Source organism: Ranitomeya variabilis, chromosome 1 (genome assembly GCF_051348905.1).
Source record: "Ranitomeya variabilis isolate aRanVar5 chromosome 1, aRanVar5.hap1, whole genome shotgun sequence".
Taxonomy (NCBI): Eukaryota; Metazoa; Chordata; class Amphibia; order Anura; family Dendrobatidae; genus Ranitomeya; species Ranitomeya variabilis.
This window is the reverse complement of record NC_135232.1, coordinates 926,664,515-926,692,043: the sequence shown is the minus strand read 5'-3', so window position 1 is coordinate 926,692,043 and position 27,529 is coordinate 926,664,515. Positions and strand designations below refer to the sequence as shown.

Below are 27,529 nucleotides of genomic sequence, written 5' to 3'. Positions count from 1 at the left end.
TTCCACATTAGCACCGTCTTCTTCAGATTGCTAACACCCCATTGGGTGTGAATGTCATGTGGCTCTGAAAGAAATCTTGCACATGCAGCATACATTCCTCTAATCGCACCTACGCAGTGCTTTTCCCACTGTGGCCACAGGCATCATTATTTCTCTGAATGTGCTAATGAAGTTTTATTCACATTGATATTACGTTAAAGAACCTGCAAAAGATGTCTGATGCCAGGAACTCCTTCCCTATCACTAATGCTAGGAGCACCCTAGCTATCTTTGCTCCCTGGATTACTTCTGATGGTGAAGGGCCATGTACCTTGCTGAACTCCTAAATCAGCCCTATATCTGTATATATGTATATACAGAAACAAGACTAACAAGGGAGGATGTACAGGGATAAATGAAAATACTAAATATGCACTCACAGACAGCACAGAGGAACACCGTGAAGAAAAGGAAGGGAACCCAGTAGAAGAGGATGAGGATTTGCACACAATCGAAACACCAAGCAACAGTCACTGATCAACATGCCAAGCGCCTCTACCAACATCCAATACCTCCACACCGGGCAGATACCTCCACACCAGAGGCCACTACTGAGCAGCTGAGACCTTCCAAGCAGGAAGGCTTCAGAGTCTCTAAGCTGACCATTTAACCCCTGCACTGCTAACAGAAATATGAAGAAGTGCCTCTAATCAGTCCAGGAGTACGTGAAGACACTGCGGTCTTCTGGCCCCTCTTTGTTGAAGTAAACCATTGACAGTGTCTATTAGTCAAGCACAAGAATGTGGTGCTAGATGGGTATATAGCCGGGGGGGGGGGGGGGGGGTGTCGGGTGCTAAGGCTCTCTTAAGTGCATTGAATTGCCAACGTAGAGATATTCATTGCCTTATCTCTTTAAAGGAAATCTATTGGCAGGATATTTTGCTATGTAATCTGAGGACAGTACGAGGTAGGGGTTAAAACCCAGATTTCAGCTATGTGTTACTTATCAGGCTGTGTGCTGTTGTTTACTTACAATAAAGTTTTTATCACTAGGTGATTATTACTGCTATGACTAGGTCTCGCTCGACTGCTAGACCGACCATGCCTGCCCCCCCCTATAAGCAGCTCACTATTAATAGATAATGTACATAGAGAGCTGGGTGGGGGCGGGGCAGCTTTCTCCGCTCTGCTGCATTCTACATCTAAGAACCATGATTGTGTTACAACTGCTGAACCCAGTAAACTAAGTGATACATCTTCGGAATCACACACTCTTTCCCTCATCATGCTTTCAAATGAGGTAGCAATAAACTGCTCACAGATTCCCTTTAACCCCTTCACACCGCAGCCCTTTTTCGTTTTTGCGTTTCTGTTTTTTGCTCCCCTTCTTCACAGAGCCATATCTATTTTATTTTTATGTCAATATGGCCATGTGAGGGCTTGTTTTTTGCGGGATGAGTTGGAATTTTGTTCCCGTTTTTGAATACAAGAAATGGTAAAACCAATGGTGTCGTTCAAAAGTACAAGTGCGTTGAAATTGCAAAAAAACTGCAATTCCACAACTGTTTTTTGTATTTTTTTACCATGTTCACCAAATGCTAAAACTGACCTGCCATTATGATTCTCTAGGTCATTACGAGTTCGTAGATACCAACCGTAGTTTAGGTTGTTTTTTATTTAAATGGGGAAAAAAAAAATCCAGAGTTTATTAAAAAAAACAAAAAACAACAAAAATGTCATTTTACGAGACCCGTGTCGTCTCCGTTTTTCGTGATCAGTGGCTGGCGGATGGCTTATTTTTTGCAGGCTGAGCTGCCGTTTTTAATTATACTATTTTGGTGTGGATACGATCTTTTGATAGCCCCTTATTACATTATACGATCTTTTGATCCCTATTATTGCATTTTAATGCAATGTTGCGATGACCAAATAAACATAATTGTCTCGTTTTGACTTTTTTTTTTTCACTGCTCCGTATATTGATCAGATTAATTCTTTTTATAGCCTGATAGATCGGGCAAATCTGAACGCGGCAATGCCAGAAATGTGTATTTACTTTTTTCGTTTGTTTTATATTGAACGGGGCAAATAGGTTTTTAAAAAAAATATTTGTAAAAATCTTTTTTTTTTTTTTTTTTTTTTTTTTTTTTAACTTTTTGCATGCTGCAGTTGTCCGATCGCTACACACAGGCAAGGATCAGATCCACTGTGTGTAGCAGAAATGCTCACTTTCTATGAGCGCTGACTGCTGGGCGGCGCTCATAGCAATCTGTCACTGAATATCACAGGAGTCTCCTGCAGATCTCGGGTTGACATGCCAACCCATCGGCGACCCGCGGTCATGTGAAACGGGCGCCGATAGGTGGGATTGGTGACCTCCTTCCGGCGCAATCACATTAAATGCTGCTGTCAGAGACTAGCTGCGGTATTTAATGGGTTAACAGCCGCGGGTGGATCGCAAGTCTACCTGTGGCTGTTGGGGGCACATGTCAGCTGTTCAAAACAGCTGACAGGTGCCGGGCAAGATGTGGGCTCGGCGCCGGAGCCCACATCAAAGGAAGGGTTAAAGAAACTCTCCCTTTTTTTTTTTATTAAGTATGTGTATATATGCATGTAATGTAGAGTGAGTTATTATACTCATCTACTATCGCTCTCTCCAGTATCCAGTGACGTTCTTCTCTTTTCAGTGATGTACCAATATATTAGGATTTTGTGTAATTTTTCTAACATTAAAAAGCCACAAGTTTTGTTGCACCTCGTTTTGGGATTTTAAGCTACTTTTGATACATGGGTGGTAAACTTGCATGGTTTACAAGGTGCATAGATTTCTAAATTGCTACTTTTAAAGAGTTGCTATTCTCACTCCAGTGGGGAGGTCTGTCACAAACTGAAAATACCACTCTAGACAAGTGTTGTATTTAAAGGGAACCTGTCACCAGGTTTGGACAATAAGAGATACTGGCATCACCTTTCAGGGCTGATATACAGCATTCTATAATGCTGTATAACTGCCCCCAACCTGACCTGCCAGAAAAGAAAAATAACGTTTACTATACCCACCTGTGGGGCGGTCCAGTCCGATGGGTGTCGCTCTTCTTGGTCCGGTGCCACCTTTCTCCTTGCGATGCCATCCTCCTGCATACTTCGTGTGGATGACATGTACCCTCAGCCCTGCGCAGGCGCACTTCTCTGCCCTGTCAATGGCAATGCATAGTACTGCAGTGCACAGGTGCCGGGAAAGGTCAAAGAGCCCCGACGCAGGAGCGCTGTGCCGAGGCACCTGTGTGGATGATGCAGGGACGCATCATCACGCGAAGCACGTAGGAGGGCGGGGATTGTAGCGCCGGACTAAGACCAGTGATGCCCATCGGACCAGACCGCCCCGCAGGTGAGCATATTAAAAGTTGTCCAGATATACAGTATTATAGAATGCTGTATATCAGCCCTGAAAGGTATCTCTTATGGGCCAAACTGGTGACAGGTTCATTTTAATGAAAGTTTACAAAACTTTGTTCAAAACAATAAAGCAATTTCCTTTATTCATAGTAGTAATGTTCACTTCTATAGGTTTGTGTTCTAGATGGCATTTAGACCCCTGTAGAATTTCTCTGACCGTACGCCACAAGGAAGCACACATTTCCTCTTTGATATCCTATGTATGAAGTTGTTTCTTTCTGCTTTTGATTTTCTGACTTGGCCCTTCTTTCTAGTGACTACATTTCAATTCTTCATAGTAATCTATTGCCAGCCTGATCCAATCTCTTGTTGCAGGTGTATCGAGAAGGCCGGGGAAATGAGAAAGATTATAGGAAGCTGGAGGAACTACAGCAGCGCTGCCTGATTGCAGAACGCACAAAAGATGACCTCAAGATAAGTCTGAGTGCAGCGCAGAAGAAAATGAAACAACTGGAGCTAAAGTGAGCAAACCCTTTTAATCATCAATTATATCTGGGGAAAGTCAAGTGCTGTTGAAGGTTTCCAAGATGACTATGTAGATTAGCGGGCTCTGGGGAATTGGACATCATTGTGAGATAAGGCCACACGTTGTGGCCCATTTATTCTACTGTGCATTTTAAAGACATTTCTTTCATGCTGAAAGCAAACTGTAAGTTCTGCAATTTGGTAAAATTGCAGTTCCAGGATGCTCTTTTTTTATTCTTATCATGAGGTTATTGTGAGACGTCACCTGAGCTGCTGTGATTTATGTCAGTCTATGCAGTTATGTACTCTAAAAATAGGCCTGTAATCTTACTATGCAGAACGATTGTGCTAACTACCATTCTATATATGTGCCATTCTCTTTATCATTGCCCCACAATGTCCTTGGTGACTGTCACCATTTAATCATGAGTTACATTTTCCCATCTAACAAGAAAACTTTTCGGGTCAGAAAAGTATTGGAAAACTCTTAGCATACTCAAACTTCTGATCTCGTGGTCGGCATGAGATCAGATATGGATAGATGCTCCTGCACGCTTGGGTGTATGGCAACTGCACCACCAACTGGTGTCCCACCCCCTTCTGAGAACGCTTTATACCCGATTTTGGAGTTTCTCTGTGGGAACTTTTGCCAATTCATCCAGAATAGCATCTGTGAAGCCAAACACTGCTGTAAGATCAGAGAATCTGACCCATATTTTTCATTCTAGTTCAGAATAAAATTGTTCATGGGATTGAGGTCTGGGCTCTGTACGACCAGTCAAGTTCTTCCACACCAAACCCATCCAACCATGCATCTTGCTTTGTGCACTAGGGAATAGTACTGTGGAACAGAAGTGGGCCTTCACCAAAGCATACAACTGTCCAAAGTACCAAAGTATCTTGGTGTTCTGAAGCACTGAAGGGGTTTTACCAAGAGAATAAATCCATTCTGTGTAGAAGATTTAGAAAAACAATAAACTTTTCAAATACAATTCATTTTCATAATTGAGTCACACTGCTATTGTGGGATTACTGCTAATGATACATTTGTCCAGTATCGGGCCCCTGCTTCACTGGTCGATATTTTCTGTAGTTAGTGGGTTGTGTGCGGAGATGGGGAGCACGTATAACCCATATTAAGTGGCACTCCTAATACTGCGCACAAGGTGAATTGGAACATTCATATAAAGGAGACAGACAGTGTTGTTCACGGTCAGTGACGGACAGCTTTATAGAGCAATGCCGTGGGACTGGGACATGGACAGTACAAATAAGCAGTCCCAGCCACAGAAGAAAGTGCTCACGCTGCGTTCTCGGCCATGATGCACACAGATCGCTGTGTAGAGAAACCGTCTGTCTCCCTCTTATAAACTTTCCAATTTTCCAACTGCGCAGAGTTATGTGCCCTCCCCAGTTTTCCCTCACACAGTCTATTTACTACAGAAAATCATCTGCATGTTGTCGACCAGATCAGGAGAAGACTGAAGAGTCCTGGACAAACTACATCAATGTATATTGTTAGTAACAAATAAAAAGACAAGGAATCGGGCTGTACAGGTAATTTCGCAATAGAAAACTACTGCATTTTCTAAAATTAATTTGGAGCCACAACACTAATCTGCAGGTAAATACTGTTCTAAACATATTCAGTTTGCTGTAGGGAGAAATTGCGTTTTACCTGCAGCTGCTACCTTCCAGTCAAGTGGGCAGGGCCTGAGGCTGTGAACAGTCAGCTCTCACTACACAGTGAGAACGCGGTAATCCAGGCTCGGACTGGCCCACCGGGAAATCGGTGGATCCCCCGGTGGGCCCCTGACTCTGACAGTGTCTGGCTTCTCAGCATCGCTGCATGTACGACTTAAGCCACGCTCATCCCCGCTCAACAGAAGAGGAGAGAAAAGCTGAGCCCCTGTATTGGCATGTATAACGTAGGGTGGGAATCAGAGGCTCAGCTACAGCATAGGAGTGTGCGGGCTGGATCTCTTCCCTCTCTGGCTAGCTAGGATGTAGGGGGGATGCTCAGCACAGCCATTCCCTTCCCATCTGCACTCACTACGCTGTTCCTGGAGCTTCACAGCATTAATGCAGCAGCCAGGGTCGTCCATCTGGCTAATCGTTACTCAAACGCGTCCGCTCTTCGCCAGTCATTACACTGGCTGCCCATTCATTACAGGATACAATTCAAAGTACTTGTTCTCACCCACAAAGCTCTCCACAGTGCGGCACGCACGCCCTTACATCTCCTCCCTCGTTTCTGTCTGCGCTCTGCAAACGACTTTCGACTAACCTCTGCACTAATCCGTACCTCCCACTCCCGACTCTAAGACTTCTCCCGTGCTTCGCCAATCCTCTGGAATGCTCTACCCCAAGATATTAGGACCATCCACAATTTGCATAGTTTTAGGTGCTCCCTCAAAACACATTTGTTCAGAGCGGCCTATCATGATCCCTAATCAGGTATTTTGCTTGTGTGTAGCCCATTCACTACTTCCATCTATCCCCCACTCCCTGAAGATGGCTGGACCATCAATGTAAGTACATCATTGTAAATACACACCTGTACTTTGTATCTCCCCCACCTCATTGTAGATTGTAAGCTCTCACGAGCAGGGTCGTCTTGTGTTGCTTTAATTATTGTATTGTTAACATTGTTACTTATGACTGTTGTGTTTGAAGCTGTTAAACTGTAAAGCGCTGCGGAATATGTTGGTGCTATATAAAGATTATTATTATTATTATTAAGCCTCACCCACCAGCACGGACCGGGTCAGGCTGATGGAGCATGTGTGCTAATGGAAGTGAATGATGGCCTCTGTCTGCGGCACTGCTGTCAGCCAAGCTCTAAGCTCTGTCGTTGGCTCTGTCAGGAGGGGGAGGGGAGGCTCAGGAGGAACACTGGCTTGAAGTGAGGACTGGAGCTTCCTGTTTATGTCTCTATCCTGACTCTCTCCTGTCCCCCAGCCCAACAAAAGCTGTTTTTTCCTGTTTACCCCACACAGCTGTGCTCTGCCTGCACCCCCCCTACCCTGCCTTATAATTGATGATATCACAATACCTTCCTCCACTACTATTCTGTGATGGTGACTGCGGGTCCCATCTTCTTCATGGCGCTTGCTGCCAGAGATCCATCTTACTTCTGTGTGTGGAAGGGTATGTTTCCACGGTCAGTATTGGCAGCGCTTTTGTGCGCACGGTGATTCTGCATGTGTTCATTGAACCGGGCGGAATCACCGCATCTCCACAAGATAAATAGACATGCTGCGGTCTGGAAAGACGCACCACATATCCGGGTTTATTCAGGGAGGCCGGAGGCGTCGGTGCATGCATAGTGGAGACGGGATTTCATAAAATCCCATCCACTATGCTGTAACATCTGGAGGCTTCGGATGCACACAGCGTCCAACCCGCAGCGTTTCCTGACCATGGAAACATACCCTAAGGTGTACAAATCGTATATATACACTATAAAACTGAGTACAGTGTGTATGTCTGCAATGCATTTATGTGAATACTTGTGACATTTCTAGTGATAGACATTAAAAAGCATACATGGTTTAGTTAAAAGCCCCACAAAAAAATGTACCTTTAAAAAAAAAATACCTGGCATTTTTATATGCAGAATAAATAATTAATATATCTATAATGTTTTTTGTGGCAAAAATATAATCGTAAAAAAAAATGCCACCTCCCATGCCCCAAGAAGTTAATGAAAGTAGATAATTAAAAGGGTTGTGCCATTTAAAAAATTACACCATAAGCTCAGGGGTATTAAAAAAAAAAAAAAAAAAAAAAACCCCACAGACAACTGAGGCTATGTGCACATGTTGCGGATTTTGCTGCGGATTTGCAGCTGTTTTTCATGAGTTTACAGTACCATGTAAACCTATGGAAAACAAAATCCGCAGTGTACATGCTGCGGAAAAGCAGCGGTTTATATTCCGCAGCATGTCAATTCTTTGTGCGGATTCTGCCACGTTTTACACCTGCTCCTCAATAGGAAACCTCTTGGGTAAAACCGCAAGTGGAATCCACGGAAAAACCACAGTAAATCCGCAGTGCGGTTTACCTGCGGATTTACCAAAATCAATGTGGAAAAATCCGCACACCATGCATATACCCTGAGATTTTTCCTCACTGATTTTGGTAAATCCGCAGGTAAACCGCACTGCGGATTTACTGTGGTTTTTCCGTGGATTCCACCTGCGGTTTTACTTCTGCGGATCCCTATTGAGGAGCAGATGTAAACCGCTGCGGAATCCGCACAAAGAATTGACATGCTGCAGAATGTAAACCGCTGTGTTTCTGCTCTTTTTTTCTGCATCATGTGCACTGTGGATTTTGTTTTCCATAGGTTTACATTGTACTGTAAACTCATGGAAAACTGTTGCAGATCCGCAGCAAAACCGCAGCAGATCCGCAGCAAAATCCGCAGCGGATCCGCAGCAAAATCTGCAGTAAAATCCGCAGTGTGTGCACATACTCTTAGGGTTTGTGCACACGTATCTGTGAGGGCTGAGGATTTTTCCGCAGCGGATTTTGGAAAACCGCAGTGCAAAACCGCTGCGGTTTTTACTGCGGATTTATCGCGGTTTCTATTGCAGATTTCAATGCGGGTTTACACCTGCAGTTTTCTATTGGAGCAGGTGTAAACCCGCAGCGGAATCCGCACAAAGAATTGACATGCTGCGGAAAATAAACCGCCTCGTTTCCGCGCGTTTTTTTCCGCAGCATGTGCACTGCGGATTTCGTTTCCCATAGGTTTACATTATACTGTAAACGCATGGGAAACTGCTGCGGATCCGCAGCTGCGGAAACGCTGCGGATCCGCAGCAAAATCCGCAGCGTGTGCACATACCCTTACTCTCTTTAGCTTTGTTGATTGGCTGCACCTGTGAAATTGTCTGCAGTGCTGCAGACAATCACTGAACCCAGTGTCTGATGTAGCCGTCACAATCCACTGAGTTCGGTGATAGATTACAGCACGGTAGACATTTTGTCTCTGCTGCAGCCAATCAGCAGAGGAAAGAGGCCCCGCTGGACCCCTATAGAGTGACTAAGGTTATGTACATACGGTGTCTTTTTCAGGAGTAGTTTGCTTGGAAAACGGCTGAAAAAAACCCCAAAAAAACTAAATGATCTACAATGTAAAAGTGACTTGTACATAGGTTCACTCTTTTTCAGCTTCTCCTAACCGCTTTAGGTTTTCAAAGATGTAAAATGGACGAAAGAAGTCAGCAACAAGCTCACTATTAACACCCACAGTATGTGTATATACACTGTGTGCAGAATTATTAGGCAAGTTGTATTTTAGAGGATTATTTTTATTATTGATAAACAACTATGTTCTCAATCAACCCAAAAGACTCATAAATATCAAATCTTAATATTTTTGGAAGTTGGAGTGGGTTTTTCTTAGATTTGGCTATCTTAGGAGTATACCGTATATACTCGAGTATAAGCCGAGATTTTCAGCCCATTTTTTGGGGCTGAAAGTCCCCCTCTCGGCTTATACTCGAGTCATACCCAGGGGTCGGTAGGGGAGGGGGAGCGGGGGCTGTCTAATTATGAGTGAGTCTAATTATACTCACCTGCTCCTGGTGCGGTCCCTGGCACCCCAGCTTCTTCCTGTACTGAGCGGTCACATGGTACCACTCATTACAGTAATGAATATGCTGCTCCACCTCCCATAGGGGTGGAGCCGCATATTCATAACTGTAATGAGCAGTAACGGTGACCGCTCAGTACAGAAAGAAGCTGCAGCACCGAGGAAGCAGGGACTGCACAGCGCCAGGAGCAGGTGAGTATAATGGGGAGGGGGAGCACTGCGCGATATTCACCTGCTCGTCGTTCCGGTGCCGCTCCGTCTTCAGCGTCTTCTGCAATGACGCTCAGGTCAGAGGGCGCGATGACGTGGTTAAGGCGTGCCCTCTGCCTGAACGTCAGTGCAGAAGACGCTGAAGATGGAGCGGCACCGGAACAAAGTCAGGTGAATAGTGCAAGTGCCGGGGGCCTGAGCGACGGAGAGGTGAGTATGTGATTTTATATTTTTTTTATCGCAGCACCGGCAAATGGGGCAAGTGTCTGTATGGAACATTTTATGGGGCCATAACGTTTGTGCAGCACTATATGGGGCAAGTGTCTGTATGGGGCCATAATCAACGTTTGTGCAGCACTATATGGGGCAAGTGTCTGTATGGAGCATCTTATGGGGCCATAACGTTTGTGCAGCACTATATGGGGCAAGTGTCTGTAAGGAGCATCTTATGGGGCCATAACGTTTGTGCAGCACTATATGGGGCAAGTGTCTGTATGGAGTATCTTATGGGGCGATAATTAACGTTTGTGCAGCGTTATATGGGGCAAGTGTCTGTATGGGGTATCTTAAGGGGTCATAATCAACGTTTGTGCAGTACTATATGGGGCAAGTGTCTGTATGGAGCGTCTTATGGGGCCATAATTAACGTTTGTGCAGTACTATATGGGGCAAGTGTCTGTATGGGGCCATAATCAACATTTGTGCAGCACTATATGGGGCAAGTGTCTGTATGGAGCATCTTATGGGGCCATAATCAACATTTGTGCAGCACTATATGGGGCAAGTGTCTGTATGGAGCATCTTATGGGGCCATAATCAACGTTTGTGCAGCACTATATGGGGCAAATCTTTATGGAGCATCGTATGGGGCCATAGTCAACATTTGTGCAGCATTATATTGGGCAAATGTGTCTATGGAGCATCTTGTGGGGCCATTATTAACCTTTATGCAGGATTATATGGGGCATATTTTAATATGGAGCATCTTATGGGGCCATCATAAACTTTATGGAGCATTATATGGGGCTCCTGATTCAATATGGATATTCAAAAACACTTAACCTACTGATGTCTCAATTAATTTTACTTTTATTGGTATCTATTTTTACTTTTGACATTTACCGGTAGCTGCTGCATTTCCCACCCTAGGCTTTTACTCAAGTCATTAAGTTTTCCCAGTTTTTTGTGGCAAAATTAGGGGGGTCGGCTTATACTCGAGTATATACGGTATCTGTTTGTGCAGGTAACTATTACTGTGCAGAATTATTAGGCAACTTAATAAAAACCAAATATATTTCCATCTCACTTGTTTATTTTCACCAGGTAAACCCACATAACTGCACAAAATTTAGAAATAAACATTTCTGACATGCAAAAACAAAACCCCAAAAAATTAGTGACCAATATAGCCACCTTTCCTTATGATGACACTCAACAGCCTTCCATCCATAGATTCTGTCAGTTGCTTGATCTGTTTACGATCAACATTGCGTGCAGCAGCCACCACAGCCTCCCAGACACTGTTCCGAGAGGTGTACTGTTTTCCCTCCCTGTAGATCTCACAGGTTCTCTATGGGGTTCAGATCAGGTGAACAAGGGGGCCATGTCATTATTTTTTCTTCTTTGAGACCTTTACTGGCCAGCCACACTGTGGAGTAGTTGGAGGCATGTGATGGATCATTGTCCTGCATGAAAATCATGTTTTTCTTGAACGGTACCGACTTCTTCCTGTACCACTGCTTGAAGAAGTTGTCTTCCAGAAACTGGCAGTAGGTCTTGGAGTTGAGCTTCACTCCATCCTCAACCCAATAAGGTCCCACAAGTTCATCTTTGATGATACCAGCCCATACCAACCTGTCTCCTCCATACATCTGCGACCTCGTCTCCCAGTACTTTCCTGCACGCAACCTCCGATCCTCACAAGATCTCCTTCTCTACTCACCTGTTATCTCCTCTTCCCACAATCGCATACAAGATTTCTCTCGTGCATCCCCCTTACTCTGGAACTCTCTACCACAAGACATCAGACTCTCGCCTACCATCGAAACCTTCAAAAAGAACCTGAAGACCCACCTCTTCCAACAAGCCTACAACCTGCAGTAACCACCGATTGACCAAAAAGCTGCACGACCAGCTCTACCGTCACCTACTGTATCCTCACCCATCCCTTGTAGATTGTGAGCCCTCGTGGGCAGGGTCCTCTCTCCTCCTGTACCAGTTGTGACTTGTATTGTTCAAGATTATTGTACTTGTTTTTATTATGTATACCCCTCCTCACATGTAAAGCGCCATGGAATAAATGGCGCTAAAATAATAAATAATAATAATACCAGTACCCCACCTCCACCTTGCTGGCGTCTGAGTGGGAGTGGAGCTCTCTGCCCTTTACTGATTCAGGCTCTGGCCCATCCATCTGGCCCATCAAGAGTCACTCTCATTTCATCTGTCCATAAAACCTTTGAAATGTCAGTTTTAAGATATTTCTTGGCCCAGTCTTGAAGTTTTATCCTATGTTTCTTGTTCAAAGGTGGTCGTTTTTCAGCCTTCCTTACCTTGGCCTTGTCCCTGAGTATCGCACACCTTGTGCTTTTTGTTACTCCAGTAACGTTGCAGCTCTGAAATATGGCTAAACTGGTGGCAAATGGCATCTTGGCAGCTTCACGCTTGATTTTCCACAATTCTTGGGCAGTTATTTTGCGCCTTTTTTGCCCAACACGCTTCTTGCGACCCTGTTGGCTATTTGCCATGAAACACTTGATTGTTCGGTGATCACGCTTCAAAAGTTTGGCAATTTCAAGACTTCTGCATCCCTCTGCAAGACATCTCACAATTTTGGAGTTTTCAGAGCCCGTCAAATCTCTCTTCTGACCCATTTTCTGACCCAAACGAAAGGAAGTTGCCTAATAATTAAGTATAGATATATATATATATATATATATATATATATCTCAAAATCAAATCAAGCCCTTATGTAAACTTAAAAATAAAAAAGATTGGTCTCTGGGAAACTAAAAAAAATACTGAATCTTGACGGCCTAAAAGTGAACAGGTGTAGCTAGGATCACATCAGTATGCAGTATTTTTTTTTTTTTTTTTAAATGGTAGTAGAAAAATTAAGCCAAGGCCACGTTCACACGTTCAGTATTTGTTCAATATTTTACATCAGTATTTGTAAGCCAAAATCGGGAAAGGATCAATCAGAGGAGAAGTATAATAGAAACACGTCACCACTTCTGCATTTATCACTCACTGCTGGTTTCGGCTGCCAGATGCTGATGTAAAATACTGACACTGAACGTGTGAACGTGGCCTTAAAGAAATGGATCTGTCACATAACAGACAAAAATGGCGATGGACAGAACCAATTAAATACAGTACTCAGGTATTTGTTGTTTCTGTTACAGGGTCCATCTTTTTAGAGGACAAAATATGCATGTTGTACCTGTTTTTGTATTGAATATAGATGAAACTTACTACTGAGCCTCCTAACAAATACTACAACACAAAGATGTACCTAGCCTGAGCATTGAAATGTAGAGTGGGCCCCTGGAGTCAGTTCCACTGGTGGGCCCTAGGCACCCCAGTCCGGCTCTGCTGTAATCGGATCCTTCAGTGACATCCTGCTCAGCAGAGGATATGATTACAGTGCTTGCCTGCCGAGCTCCGACTGCTTCCAATCCCTGACACTGCCTATTTGACTGGGAGTAAAGGACTGCAGAGAGAATATAACTTAATTTTCTTCATGTAGCACAACATCCAGTGTTTATATGGTATTTACCCCTTAGACTGGCACTTAGTTTGCAGGTAAACAAACATTTTTTAATGACAGATTTCTTCTAAGATTTTTGCAAGAACCCCATAGCATTATGCCTCCTCCAACAAACTTTACAATTGGCACAATACAGGCGGGCAGGTAATGTTGTCCTGGCATTCAGAAAACACATGCCTCTTCCATGAGACAGATAGAAGACCCGGAAGTGAAGCCAGTGCAGTGCCTTATAGGACTTTGCGTTGCCCTCAGCAGGGCAGAGTGAAATGCGCCTGTGCAGTTCTAATCTTCAACTTCACTGGCTCAAGATTTGCATCGCTGGGTGGGTGACATAAGACACGTCACACACGTCCATCAAAGTAGTTAATCCCTCAATTACAGGTGGCGAGGAAGCGCTGAGCACTGACCAGCAACACCCATCACACTGGACAACGGTGATTGTCATGGGGAGCTGGGGTCTTATGCACTTGGTGCTGGGTTTTCTCTCTGGTAAGAAGGCTTAAAAGTGGTGCCTTTAGTTTATAAAGCGAAAACCTTGTGACAAGTTCCCTTTAAGTTCTGGCTTAACTGACAGATCAAATGACAGCTGCTGTCTATAGAAAGCTGAGGAGATGAGAAGTTGGAGGAAGAACTAGGTGCACACAAGTTACTTGTCCTGATTCATTAGTCTTTTTTCTCTTTTTTTGCAACAGTATCTTTAAAGCTGCACAATGTGGTTCACGAATGGGGTGCAATATCAAAAATGTGCCGCTTTCTTTTCTTTAACCAGTTTTTGCAACATTTTAGCACTAAAACTCACACATCCTTTAAAAATGTCACAAAACGTTTGCCAAATTGAAAAACTTTCTAGAAAACTTACTTTAGGGGGATGTGACATTTGGTTAAAATAACATTTCAGGAATCTGTCTTAAATATCTGGGTATGGACAGTTGTCAAGAAAAGATTAAAAAAAAGAGTTTGAGTGCTTTTACATTGCGTTCTTGCACCCGTTCGGTGGCCCTGTTGGGGCAAAGGTCCGAAGTTCTCCCACAAAACAGTATTCGGACATATGCGCCAACGGGGCCATAGACTATCATGGTGTCAGCAGAGCAAACATGCGCTGTGCCGTGCATAATTTTCGAGCATGTATGCCTGCTGGAGTCGGACATCCGGATGTAGTAGACTGTGTGGGTGTCCACGCACGTTTGCTCTGCCGGCATCATTCTAGTCCATGGCCCCGTTGGCACATACATCCCAGTCCCGTTATGCAGGGGTGTTTGGATGTAGGCTCCGACAGGGCCACCAAGCGTGTACTAAATGCAGTTTGAAACTACCCTTAAAAAGAAAGACAACTTAAAATAGTGGCTCAGAACGTGTATTGAGAATAAGGTGCAAATACTAAAGCCACTAAAATGGAGTAAACTACTCCAGAAAACTGGAGATTCAGCAATGGTGAATCTGAGCCAAAATGTTGACTTCTAGAGACTTCTAGTGAACATAGGATGCAAGTCATATGATGGCCAGAAAACATGTTATTTACATTCAAATAATAACTAAAAAAAGACACATTTCCCCTTAAATGCCCTGTCTTATAAAGGATTAGGAATTGCACATGACCCCCTGTTTATTTATTGCTGCATTTCCAAACAATATATTGTCATAAAGCAGACTCCCCATGGAACTGTATGGGAACTAGCACTGTGTACCCAACTGGGATCACGTTTGGTCCTTTCTGGTCAAGGTTCTTCCATATATACAGACCTAAATACTATTATCAGCACTGGCAAGTTGTTATATTGTTTTTGTTTTTTTAGAAACCCTCAGTCTTTTCTGTAGTTCTTTAATGTGTTATGCTCTGATGGATTTATGTCGTCTATAAAGAGTTGTAAAAAGTTTTTTTGTTTAGCGGTGCATAGAGGAGGCCCATGGGAGCAGGGGATTGGCAATTGTAAATTCTCAGCACAGTAGACATGTCAGAAGCGTAGAGAAATACATGGTAGAGTATCTAAGACACTGTGTGACCCTTAAAGCTACAGTTCCTCAATATGTTTTAAATCTGAGATAAGAAGCAATATTGTTTCTGCATGACATGTTATCTCTCCACAAATTGAAACAATTTATTTTATTTGTCAACAATTATCAACTGTCAAAACACCTTAAAGCATACTGTAGTGGTCAAAAGTTTGGATACGCCTGCTCATTGGTTTTACTTGTTCTTGTTGGAATGTAAACATTGTAGATTTAGACTGATGGGGCAAAACCATGAAGGGGCATATAGAGACAACAAGTAAGATACACATGGGAGGCTTACCACATATTCTGAATTATTTCCCACACTGACTGTGACGTCACCGCTGTGCTCTGCTTTTACTTTACGGCCGGCCGGAGCTCACAGTCAGTGCGGGAAGCAGACGGCGAGGGACGTGACACCGGAATGTGAGTATGTACTGTTTGGGTTTTTTTACATTTACGATGGTAACCAGGGTAAACATCGGGTTACTAAGCGCGGCCCTGCGCTTAGTAACCCGATGTTTACCCTGGTTACCCGGGGACTTCGGCATCGTTGGTCGCTGGAGAGCTGTCTGTGTGACAGCTCCCCAGCGACCACACAACGACTTACCAACGATCACGGCCAGGTCGTATCGCTGGTCGTGATCGTTGGTAAATCGTTTAGTGTAACGGTACCCTTATTCATGAGGACTGTTACCTGAGGTGTTGTCTTATTGCAGTTTTTGACTCTCGTAACTCTGATGAACTTGTCCTCTGCAGCAGGGATAAATCTTCGTCTTCTGATTGTGATAAGAGCTAGATAAACAATATCGATTGATGTTTTTAAAACTGTACTTGAGGATACCTTCAACGTGGTAGTAGTTTTCCAGATTGACTGACCTACTTGTCTTAAGGTGATGATGAACTATCATTTCTCTTCGCTTATTTGAGTGGTTCTTGTCATATTCTACCTTAGATTAGTTGTGAAATTTGATTCAGCACTGTATGGGACTGTGTGCCAACATTGCCTCTGCAAAACATACCTAATGGTCTTATACACTTTGTGCAGTCCGGTTATTCCACAAATGAATTTTTGACGAGGCAAACCTGTTCATTGGAAAAAATTGCAAGTGAATCCTAAATGAAGGTGCATGAGTGAATGCAAAGGGTGTATAAAGTGGTCATCAGAAATAACGGGGGGCACTTAGATGACTTTAAGAATTAACTCAAACATTCTGGTTTGTTTCATACGTGTTTCTGTGCTACTTTGTTTCATATACCGTATGTTACTTTGTGGATTTTCTGTATTCAGTCTGAATCTAGAATTTGCACATTCCCATAAGAACAAAGAAAAACCTTGCACGAACAGGTGTGTCCAAACATTTGACCGGTACTACGTATACACACACTATACTGTGCGTAACTTTTAGATAGGCGTGGAAAAAATGCTGCTAAGTAAGAATGCTTTCAAAAACAAAAGTGTTAATAGTTTATCAATTAATAAAATGTAAAGTGAGACCAAGGAGAAAACCAGGAATTGGCGCTGTCTTTGCCAATGAGTTAAATCAAGGTGAAGATCTTCAAATTGCTTCAGAAGAGATTTATTTGTATCATGAAAACCATTTAAAAATAAACTGTATACATAACGTGTTTCGGCTGGTTACAGCCTTCTGCAGGTGTATAGCAAAAATGAGCTTAACCTTTCTTATATCCTCTTTCCTCAGAGAGAGGAAGGGAAGAAGGAAGGGATAAGGAATATGAAAAGAAGTAATTCATTATGTATTTAATCCATACTTCGTATGTGCCTCACGTTCACGGCACATTCCGCGAGTGACAAGATTGTGTTTTTAGAATTATAATTGTTCAACATGAATAAAGTCATAAGAGATTGGGGATCGGAAACATTTAAGTGTGACAAACATGCAAAAGAATAGGGAATCAGGAAGAGGGCAAGCTCTTTTTTACACCACTGAATACAGTCATGGCCGAAAGTGTTGTACCCTTGAAATTGTTGCAGAAAGTGAAGTATTTCTCCCAGAAAATTATTGCAGTTACACATATTTTGTTATACATGTTTATTACAAAAAAGGCAAATTGGACATAATTTCGCACAAAACAATAACAATTTTTGGTTGCACACCTTGTGGAATAAATAATTGCAATCAATTGCTTCCTACAGCAATCAACAAGCATTTTACACCTCTCAACTGGAATTTTGGACCACTCTTCTTTTGCAGACTGCTTCAGGTCTTTCGTATTGGAAAGGTGCCTTCTCCCAACATCAATTTTAACAGTAATTTGATCTCTCCAGAGGTGTTCAATGGGATTTAGATCTAGACTAATTGCTGGTCACTTCAGAACTCTCCAGTGCTTTATTTCCGTCCATTTCTGGGTACTTCATGAAGTATGTTTGGAGTCATTGTCCTACTGGAACACCCATGGTCAAGGAGGCAAACCCATCTTTCTGACATTTGGCACTACATTGTACACTACATGATGCCTTGCACACATCCAAGGCACGCAGTGCCAGTGGCAGCAAAACAACCCCAAAACATCTTTGAACCTCCACCATATTTGACTGTACGTACCACACTTGGAGTGGCCCACAGAAGAATAGAAAAATCCTTCAGTGGACCTCTGTGCAAGAGTGGGCCACCGCCCTCTTGTATGAGCATTGCTTGGCACAATATATTTGAATCACTTTGTACAGGCAAAGGCTGCATCTTATTCATTTAACAATCTATCCAGTTCATTGTTATAGAAATTTGTGATTGAGGATAATGTGACATGCATGTAGTTGAAAAGTGAGGCTGACCCTGGTAGGGACTGTGTTCTTTTCTGTGTAAGCTTCATTCATTTCTGGTAAACCGTACAATGATGTGCTTTACCAAAAAGCGATGTCTTGGTCTCATCTGTCCACAAAACGCTTTTCCAGAAGGATTTTGGCTTACTCATGTACATTTTGGCAAGCTGCTGTCTAGCTTTTTTATGTCTCCATGTCAGCAGTGGGATCCTCCTGCCATAGTGGGTCATTTAATTCAGATATCAGCGGTTAGTTTGCTCTGACACTAATGCACCCTGAGCCTGCAGGACAGCTTGAATTTCTCTGGAACCTGATTGGAGCTGCTTATTCACCATCTGGACTATCCTGACTTGCAATCTTTCATCAATTTAACTCTGCCATCCACATCCAGTGAGATTAACTATAGTGCCATGGGTTGTGAACTTCTTAATTATGTTGCTCACAGTGGACAAAAGAACATCAAGATCTCTTGAGATAGACTTGTAACCTTGGGATTGTTGATAATTTTCAACAATTTAGTTCTCAAGTCCTCTTTCTGTTTTCTATGCTTAGTGTGGCACAGACACACAATGAATCAACTTTTCCACTTTTTATCTGGTTTCAGGTGTGATTTTCATATTACCCACAACTGTTACTTGCCACAGATGAGTTTGAATGAGCATCACAGGACTAAAACTAAGTTGTTTCCTGACATTTTTTGAAAAATGCCAACAATTTTGTCCTGCCCATTTTTGGGGTTTTGTGTGAAATGATGTACAATTTGCCTTTTCTCTGTTTTTTTTTTTTTTTTTGTGGTGTTCCAATGCACGCAAAGTAAATAAATGTGTATAACAAAACATGTGTAATAGCAATAATTTTCTGGGAGAAATACTTCATTTTCTGGAACAATTTCAGCCATGACTGTATAGAATCACATGGTGACCCTCTGGGAACCACAGGACTTTGTTATCTTAAGAAGTCAAATAGAGCTAACATAAACTAATACCTAAAATTTATTATCTTCATTAAACACAAAATGACAAGATAATAAATTTTAGGTATTAGTTTATGTTAGCTCTATTTGAATTCTATACCTGTGTATCTAGCTTTTGGTATCTTAAGAACTCAGCCCCTCGATCAGTAGAACCTAAATTATGATGAAATTGCATGAACTGTACCATGGACGCTTCTATCACAGTTTATAATGATGACTGCACAGCTCTTATCACAAATATAATTCCAGAAATGACTATTCAGCCTCCCTAACTGGATAATTGTAATCTATTTACTTAGGAAAATTTAGAGGGAAGGATAATCACAGTGTGTCAGAGATGGGACTGCCTCTATCTAGTCGTTGTGATGCTTTACTGATGTAGTTTGGTATTGATAGCAGAGCATAGATGAACAAACTGCGGGACAAGAGCTAGGAAGTAAGGTGACAGCTTTAGAAAAGAAAACAGAAGGCTGAACTACAAAGAAGTAAATGTAGAGTGTGACATGCAGTAAAGTGGGGGTGCAGTTTCCCCCAAAAAATAGCTTCTTTAAGACCTAGAACATTTGGCATTTTTTATTATTTATGAAGTCTAATTTTTGAAGTAATCTTCAGCAATATATTCAGAATGCTAAAACTGCAGTATGACTGTATAATGATGCTTCATGTAGCCATGGCTTATTTGAATAAATCTTTGGTGTTGAAAAAAGTGTCTTGAGTGCGGTTATATTTTAGGAAAGCACTTGAATTACCAGCCCCACTGAGCTTCCCTGAGGAAGCAGACAGATATGATGTGCTTCTCATGTTCTTTGATTTCTATAGTCTCCAGTTGTCTGAATAGTATCTTCTATACATTTACTTAACACCTTGAGATTTTGGTAAAGCATCTTCTTACACCGTCTCAGTAACCTGTAATATTTTATTTACTAAAAATAATGTGTTTAGTCATAGAAGAAAAATATTATGAGGCCATAACTTCCAGCTTGCTTTTTTTATCGCCACTATCCATTTTTATGTGATTCTTTCTTCTCGTTTTTTATACTCTAGTTTTTTTATGAGCACTTTTAGCTTTCAAGCTGCATAAATCTATATGTAATACGTTTTTCTGAAAAGTTGTGATTACAGTTACAATTGTAATTCTCCAAAGGGCATATTTTTCTGTCTGGATTCTGACTACCTAAAGAGCTCCGCTGTTCGGATCTGATGCAAATCAAAGCACACACACTTTAAGCTATTGTTCCATGTCCTGAATTAGTAACTGCAGGATGACAATATTATATTCAGATTTTCCCCGCAGTCACTTTTGATTAGCACATTATTCCTAGGTAGAACACATGGATCACAGCCTGCTGATCTGTGGCATTTGGGAGAATGGCTTCACCCTGCATTTTGTCTTCCGAAAATGTGCAGGTTGTAAGAAAATGCATAATGTAAAGATTCAACGTATTTCTTGGCAAAATGGAAACTTCTGTAAAATAAATGTTCTCCTCTAGTTTGCTAGCTGTGTAAAATGACTATTGCCTTATCATAGCCTCTCTTCACTCCTATTCATATAGATAAACTCGATTTTTCCTTTCATTTGTCAGACTGACCTATACTGTAAAGTTTGTGCTTAGATAGGCATCGTGTAGCATATCTATCTATGTCCCGCCATGCAGATTGTGCCGTGGTTTCCCTGCGGACATCACTTTTGAATTAAGCTACAAAGGGTGAAATTGGCCCCATGGGTCTGTGCTTGAAATGGGTACATCATGTGGATGAGATTTGTAAAACCTCATGCACTTGCCTGCTGCTCCATTTTGTTGTGAATTTTACTTTAATTTTATCTGCATGATTCTACGTTTAAAGGGGTTTTCCCACTTTATTTTTCCACTTTACAGTGGTAAGCCATCGTGATAACGGGAAAAAAAGAAGGCCTACTTATCACCAGAATTCAATCTCCGCTTTGCCAATTGCCTCCGAACCAGTAGCACTGATCTCACAACCAAATGGGACCAGACTGCTGAGCCCACTGATTGGCTGTAAGGTCAGGTGACTGGAGGTCCGAACGTCATCGCTTAACGTCAGCAGAGACCATTGGAGCGGCAGATTCTGGTAATAAGCTTTCCATGGTGGATTCCCACTGTTAAGGTTAAAAATAACACTGAAACCCCCATTAAAGGCATTTTTGATTGCTGTCATTTTAAAATAAGGAGGCACGCCGAAGAACAGCTAAAAAAAGGAAAAGGTAGGTAGGAGAGAATATTGGCCTATATTTATTAAAATTGGAGGTGTGATAAATTTATGATCAAGCTGCAATACCAGGGTATTTGCAATAGGGATGCAGCCTTTTTTGGAATTTTCACTACAAGTTGACATGCGGGAGTAAATGGCACATATTTCTCTTTCCAACTGTTAAATACGCTGTCTTCTGAGAGAAATAATGACCTCAATGTGCTACATAAAGTGAAAAAAGCATATTTACCTGCTGGAGCTGCGCTGCTCTGAGTGTTTGTGACCGAAACCAAAAGAGGAATGAAAAGGTTAATTCTGCGCTGCCGGCGAAGCGCGTTTCAAAGTTGAAAACTTCCATCAGGACAAACCATAACGTGCAGTACAGAGAAACAATGCAGATACAGCTGACAATCGAACTTCCAGCATTTCTGGATATCCCTCACCTTGGCCTCACTGGCAGCGCAGAATTAACTTTTGTTCCTTTTTTTGGTTTATATTGCTTTATGGGTCTGCAGTAGCCATACGCTTAATAGTGGTTTGTGGTCACACAACCTTGCCAGGTGAGTACCATGGCCTTTGGTCTCCCCACGGTTACTGGGATAAATCCCTATTACGATTATTCTTATCTGTTTTATTAGCCTCGTCTGTGACAACAATGTCACTTAACCGCTGCTGACTATCCATGGTTGCTGATCGTCTGCAGCTTTCACAGTTCCATCAAAGCCGATACCAGCTCACGTGACATTTTTTATTCCACAAAATCACCAAAGGATATAGTTCAGAGCAAGGGAGCGCATCAGTCCGGCAGGTTAATAAACTAGCTTTTTTTTTATTTTATCCAGCAAAATGGAGACACTAAAGGGGATGGTCCAGTAGTGGGGAACCACATTTATGTGTATCACAACCAATAATGTACTATTTTTGAGTAAAATTCAGAATAGAGCCCAAATACATTGATAAATGTGGAATCGTTATTCAACCTAGACACGTATCCAAACAGAAGTTTGCAATGCTGAGAAGATCAGCTTGAGGCTTCCCGGTTTTTAATATCTGAGTAGCAGATTTTGGTTGTTTTTTACACTCTTGGTCTTGGTTGAGTGAATTTCCGGAGTATTATTTGTGATTAGCTGATAAATATTTAATGTAAGAATATCTTGTATTTTCAGTTCTGAGGAGGAGCTGTCAAGGTGCCGTGAAACTATTCTCAAACTAAATGAGGTTTTGGAGTCTGAAAGAAAAGAGGGGAGTTCTGTGAGCGAGGAAAGGTTAAAACTCGTGCAGGAGAATGAACAGTTACGGAAAGATGTGGAAGAGTGGAAAAAGTCCACTACAGAGGCGCAGCAAAAAGTCACATTTCAGGTAATGTTCAGTGTAAGGTCGTGTGCTCAGTACTGTTATTTGTCTCCGTCTATGCCACCGATGAGCTTGTGGAAAAATATAAAATATTAAACCAATGGATCTTTGCTAATTTTTTTATAAAAAAGCAACAGCCTAGTATCAGGCTACTGGAAAAACACATTTCTATTTCATGCATTATTATTCTCCAGTCAAAAGCATGCATAAATATATAAATATTATCTTTTTCAGTATTTTCCCACTATATATCTATATATATATATATATATATATATATATATATATATATATATATATATATATATATATATATATATATATATATATATTTACAGTGCAGACCAAAAGTTTGGACACACCTTCTCATTTAAAGATTTTTCTGTATTTTCATGACTATGAAAATTGTACATTCACACTGAAGGCATCAAAACTATGAATTAACACATGTGGAATTATATACTTAACAAAAAAGTGTGAAACAACTGAAAATGTCTTATATTCTAGGTTCTTCAAAGTAGCCACCTTTTGCTTTGATGACTGCTTTGCACACTCTTGGCATTCTCTTGATGAGCTTCAAAGTTTCACACTTTTTTGTTAAGTACCGTATATACTCCAGTATAAGCCGAGATTTTCAGCCCAAAAAAATGGGCTGAAAGTGCCCCTCGTGGCTTATGCTCGAGTCATAGTCGGCGGGTGAGGGGGAGCGACGACTGTCACATACTCACCTGCTCCTGGCGCTGTCCCTGCATTTCCCATTGTCTCCGGCGCCGGCAGCTTCGTCCCCTGTTCAGCGGTCACGTGGCACCGCTCATTAAAGGGAACCTGTCACCACGTTTTTGGAAGATGGGATAAAAATAGCGTTAAATAGGGGCAGAGGTGGGCGTTACATTAGTGTGTGTGTTATGCGTTTATTACTCACCTAAGTTGCCGAAATACCTTTGCAAAGTCTCCGTTTTCGCCTGTCAATCAGGCTGGTCAGGTCGCATGGGCGTTGTCTTCCCCCAGATTTGGCGTAGTTTTCCGTTGGTGGCGTAGTGGTGTGCGCATGCCCAAAGTCCGGAATCCTCTTCCAGGGGATTTAAAATAGCGCGGTGTTCGTTATTGCATTGGTGATCGGTGGGCGCGGCCATCTTCCTTTGGCCGCGCGTGCGCAGAAGCGGCGCTCTGCTGGCCGCGGCTTCAGGAAAATGGCCGCCGCGATATCCATCTGCGCACGCGCGGCATCCCGCGGCCATTTTCCTGAAGCCGCGGCCCACCGATCACCAATGCAATAACGAACACCGCGCTATTTTAAATCCCCTGGAAGAGGATTCCGGACTTTGGGCATGCGCACACCACTACGCCACCAACGGAAAACTACGCCAAATCTGGGGGAAGACACCACGCCCATGTGACCTGACCAGCCTGATTGACAGGCGAAAACGGAGACTTTGCAAAGTTATTTCGGCAACTTAGGTGGGTAATAAACGCATAACACACACACTAATGTAATGCCCACCTCTGCCCCTATTTAACGCTATTTTTATCCCATCTTCCAAAAACGTGGTGACAGGTTCCCTTTAAAGTAATTAATATGGACTCCACTCCCATAGGGGTGGAGCTGCATATTCATTCCTGTAATGAGCGGTACCAGTGACCGCTGAACAGAGGAAGAAGCTCCCGGAGACCATCTGTCCGGGAGAAGCTGACAGGGACCGCGCCGGGAGCAGGTGAGTATTTCATATTCACCTTTCCTCGTTCCACCGCCGCCCCTTCTTCCATGTCCTCTGCAGTGACTGTTCAGGTCAGAGGGTGCGATGACGTATTAGTGTGCGCGTCACCCTCTGCCTGAACAGTCCGTGCAGAGAGACGGGACGCTGAGGAGCAGCGGGCTGCAACAAGAGGTGAGTATGTCTTTTTTTTTTTTTATTGCAGCAGCGTTATATGTGGCACATTGTTATATGGAGCATCTATGGGGCCATAATGAACTATATGGAGCAGTGTTAATTAACAGTGTTAATTCATAGTTTTGATGCCTTCAGTGTGACTGTACAATTTTCATAGTCACGAAAATACAGAAAAATCTTTAAATGAGGTGTGTCCAAACTTTTGGTCTGTACTGTATATATATATGTATGTACAGTATATATATTGACTGCATATTCCTCGCATAAATCATCAGTGTCAAATTATTTGGGACCTGACCCTTAGGGCCCTTCCATAATTTCTTGAACAACGGGTCCACATCACTAGGTATACATGTACGTGATGCTATCCTAAATCACATAAGGTCATAGGGAACTGAAATAGGCAGCTCTTGGGCACTAAAAGGCACTAAACACAGCACATAAAGGGAATCTGTCACCATGTTTTCCTACCTCATCTGAGGGCAGCATAAGGTAGGGAAAGAGAACGTGATTCCGGCGATATATCAATTAGTTTACTGGTTGCAGCAGTGTGATACAATCAGGGTTTTAGATGTAGGAGAGCCACATCCAGACCCCTGATAAGCAGATTTCTGTCTGCAGTGTATATTGACAGTAAGCTACTAATCAGTGCTAGGGACGTGGTTAGACCAGGATGCACATGGACAGTAGTGTTGCAGTGATCATCTCCTGCTGATAAAACACTCATTGTATTGGAACAGCACACAATCAGTGTCTCAGCCCCCTACCTCATGATTCCCTCAGAATAAATCACATAAATCTGCTGACAGATTCCCTTTAAACTAAGTGTTTCATTTACCATTGTGACCCCAGTTGTAAAAAGTTTCCTTTCTACATTCAAACAGCTGCCAACTTACTGATATTTTCAAACATATGAAATCACAAAAGCATCACAGTCCTAAAGAAGTGTGCATAGAGGGCAGTAATGTCAGCTCCCCCACCAACCATCATCATGCATGTGCTATATGCAGATTACTGCTGTTAGCGTTTTATTATGCGAAATATGTATCGCTGAATTTTTTAGCATTTTCACGCATTTTTTCATTTATGCTTTACCACCTGCAATGAAACATGCTACACTGATACTTAGTGCCAACTTACTGATCTCATATACCAACTAAGCATATAAGACAAATTAGAATAAATATGGCAATCTTGACATAGGCATTCTTAAAGGGAATCTGTCAGTAGGTTTAACAGTCCTAAGCCATCTGTGTGGGTGTGTGGGTAATAGAAAGCTGAATAAAATTATACCTTGATATCTGCGATCTGGTGTCTTATTACAGAGAAATCCATGTTTTTCTTATATGTAAATGACATTTTCCAGACTATTGGGAAGATGCTGACTGGAAGATTATTCTGCATCCAATGATTATTATAAATAAAAGGGAGAGTTACCAGTGTGAGTCATGTAGCTAACACATAACGAGAGAAATGAAATTTGTCTTCTTGCAAACACATTTTCTGCAGCTTTCTGAGCTCTGCTGTATTGTAACATACCTGTAAATAGGTATGAGCGGGCACCACCCCAAAATTAATCAGGATCACCTGTTGCATATCAATAGTAAACATAACATCAAGCAGGAAAAAGTATATGCACACAAAATAGGAATCACCAAAAATAATTCTTTATTATAGAACAACATACAATTTAAAAACACAAAGTCCACAACATGGACTGAAAAAATCAAGATCCATAATAAAGAGTATAATATTCGAGGACCCGTTAGCCTAATAAATGACAGAGTATCAAGCAACATCCCTGGAGTAAAGGACATCGTTATATAACACTTATCAGACAGATAAATATGCCCTATTTCCCATATAAATGCTGTCAGCACAACAGCTGCACCACACCACAGTGAGCGCAAAGCAATCTGTACAATATCAGCACCAAAATGTGCATAATCACCAGTGACAAGAAAAATGAAAAAACATGAGAACATGATAGAGAAGACACAGAGATAAAGAAACATGATACTCAACCCTGACCAAGTCTTACAGTCACCCCTCTGTGCAAACAGTCCGGCTATACCGGTCCAATATTACAACCCTGTCTGCCTGTGAGATAGAAGCTGAGAGGAACCTGCAGATGGGTGAGGTATAATCACACACAGCTCTGCCGTGAGATCAGGAGAGCAGAGAGCGGTCACCTGGTACTGGTAACACTGGTAACCATTACACATCACACTGGTAACTCTCCTTCATGTAAAACAAGCTCTAGAGGCAGAGTTATCGTCATGTAAAACAAGCTCTAGAGGCAGAGTTATCTTCATGTAAAACAAGCTCTAGAGGCAGAGTTATCTTCTGGGCATCATCCGCCCCGGAGCCTGGAAGAGGTCATTTACATATTGTGATGAAAGATGATTTCTCAACAACAAGGCATCTGATATGAGGAATACAAGTAGGACTTTTTTCGCATTCTATAACCTGTATGGCCATATTAATAGCTTAGATAGGACAAATGTAGTGACAGATTCTCTTTAACTGCATCAGGACCACCCATTGACTCTAAACTTCCGGGCAGTCTCCCTCCTACTATGCAGTGATGTTATAACTGCACAGTAAGGCAGCTACTTACTATCGCATGCCGAAGTCCCCATAGAAAAGGCAGAGACAGTTTATGACTAGTGATGAGCGAGTATACTCGTTGCTCAGGTTTTCCCCAGCACGCTCAGGTGGTCTCCGAGTATTTTATCTTGGTGCTCGGAGATTTAGTTTATGTCGACGCAGCTGCATGATTTGCCTGTTTGTTAGGGAATCCCCACATGTATTCAGGTTGTCTAGCAGCCGCAAATCATACATCTGT

The 27,529-nt window shown here is 42.3% G+C and overlaps 1 protein-coding gene across 1 annotated transcript in view; it reads left to right on the top strand.

The window, feature by feature from the left end:
- The window catches only part of SCLT1 (sodium channel and clathrin linker 1), a 227,512-nt gene that overhangs the window by 146,326 nt on the left and 53,657 nt on the right, over positions 1 to 27,529 (top strand). The window contains exons 17-18 of the mRNA XM_077279151.1: positions 3,751 to 3,896; positions 22,606 to 22,798. Of these exons, the coding sequence (XP_077135266.1) occupies positions 3,751 to 3,896; positions 22,606 to 22,798 (339 nt within the window). The remainder of the gene's footprint in view (positions 1 to 3,750; positions 3,897 to 22,605; positions 22,799 to 27,529) is intronic.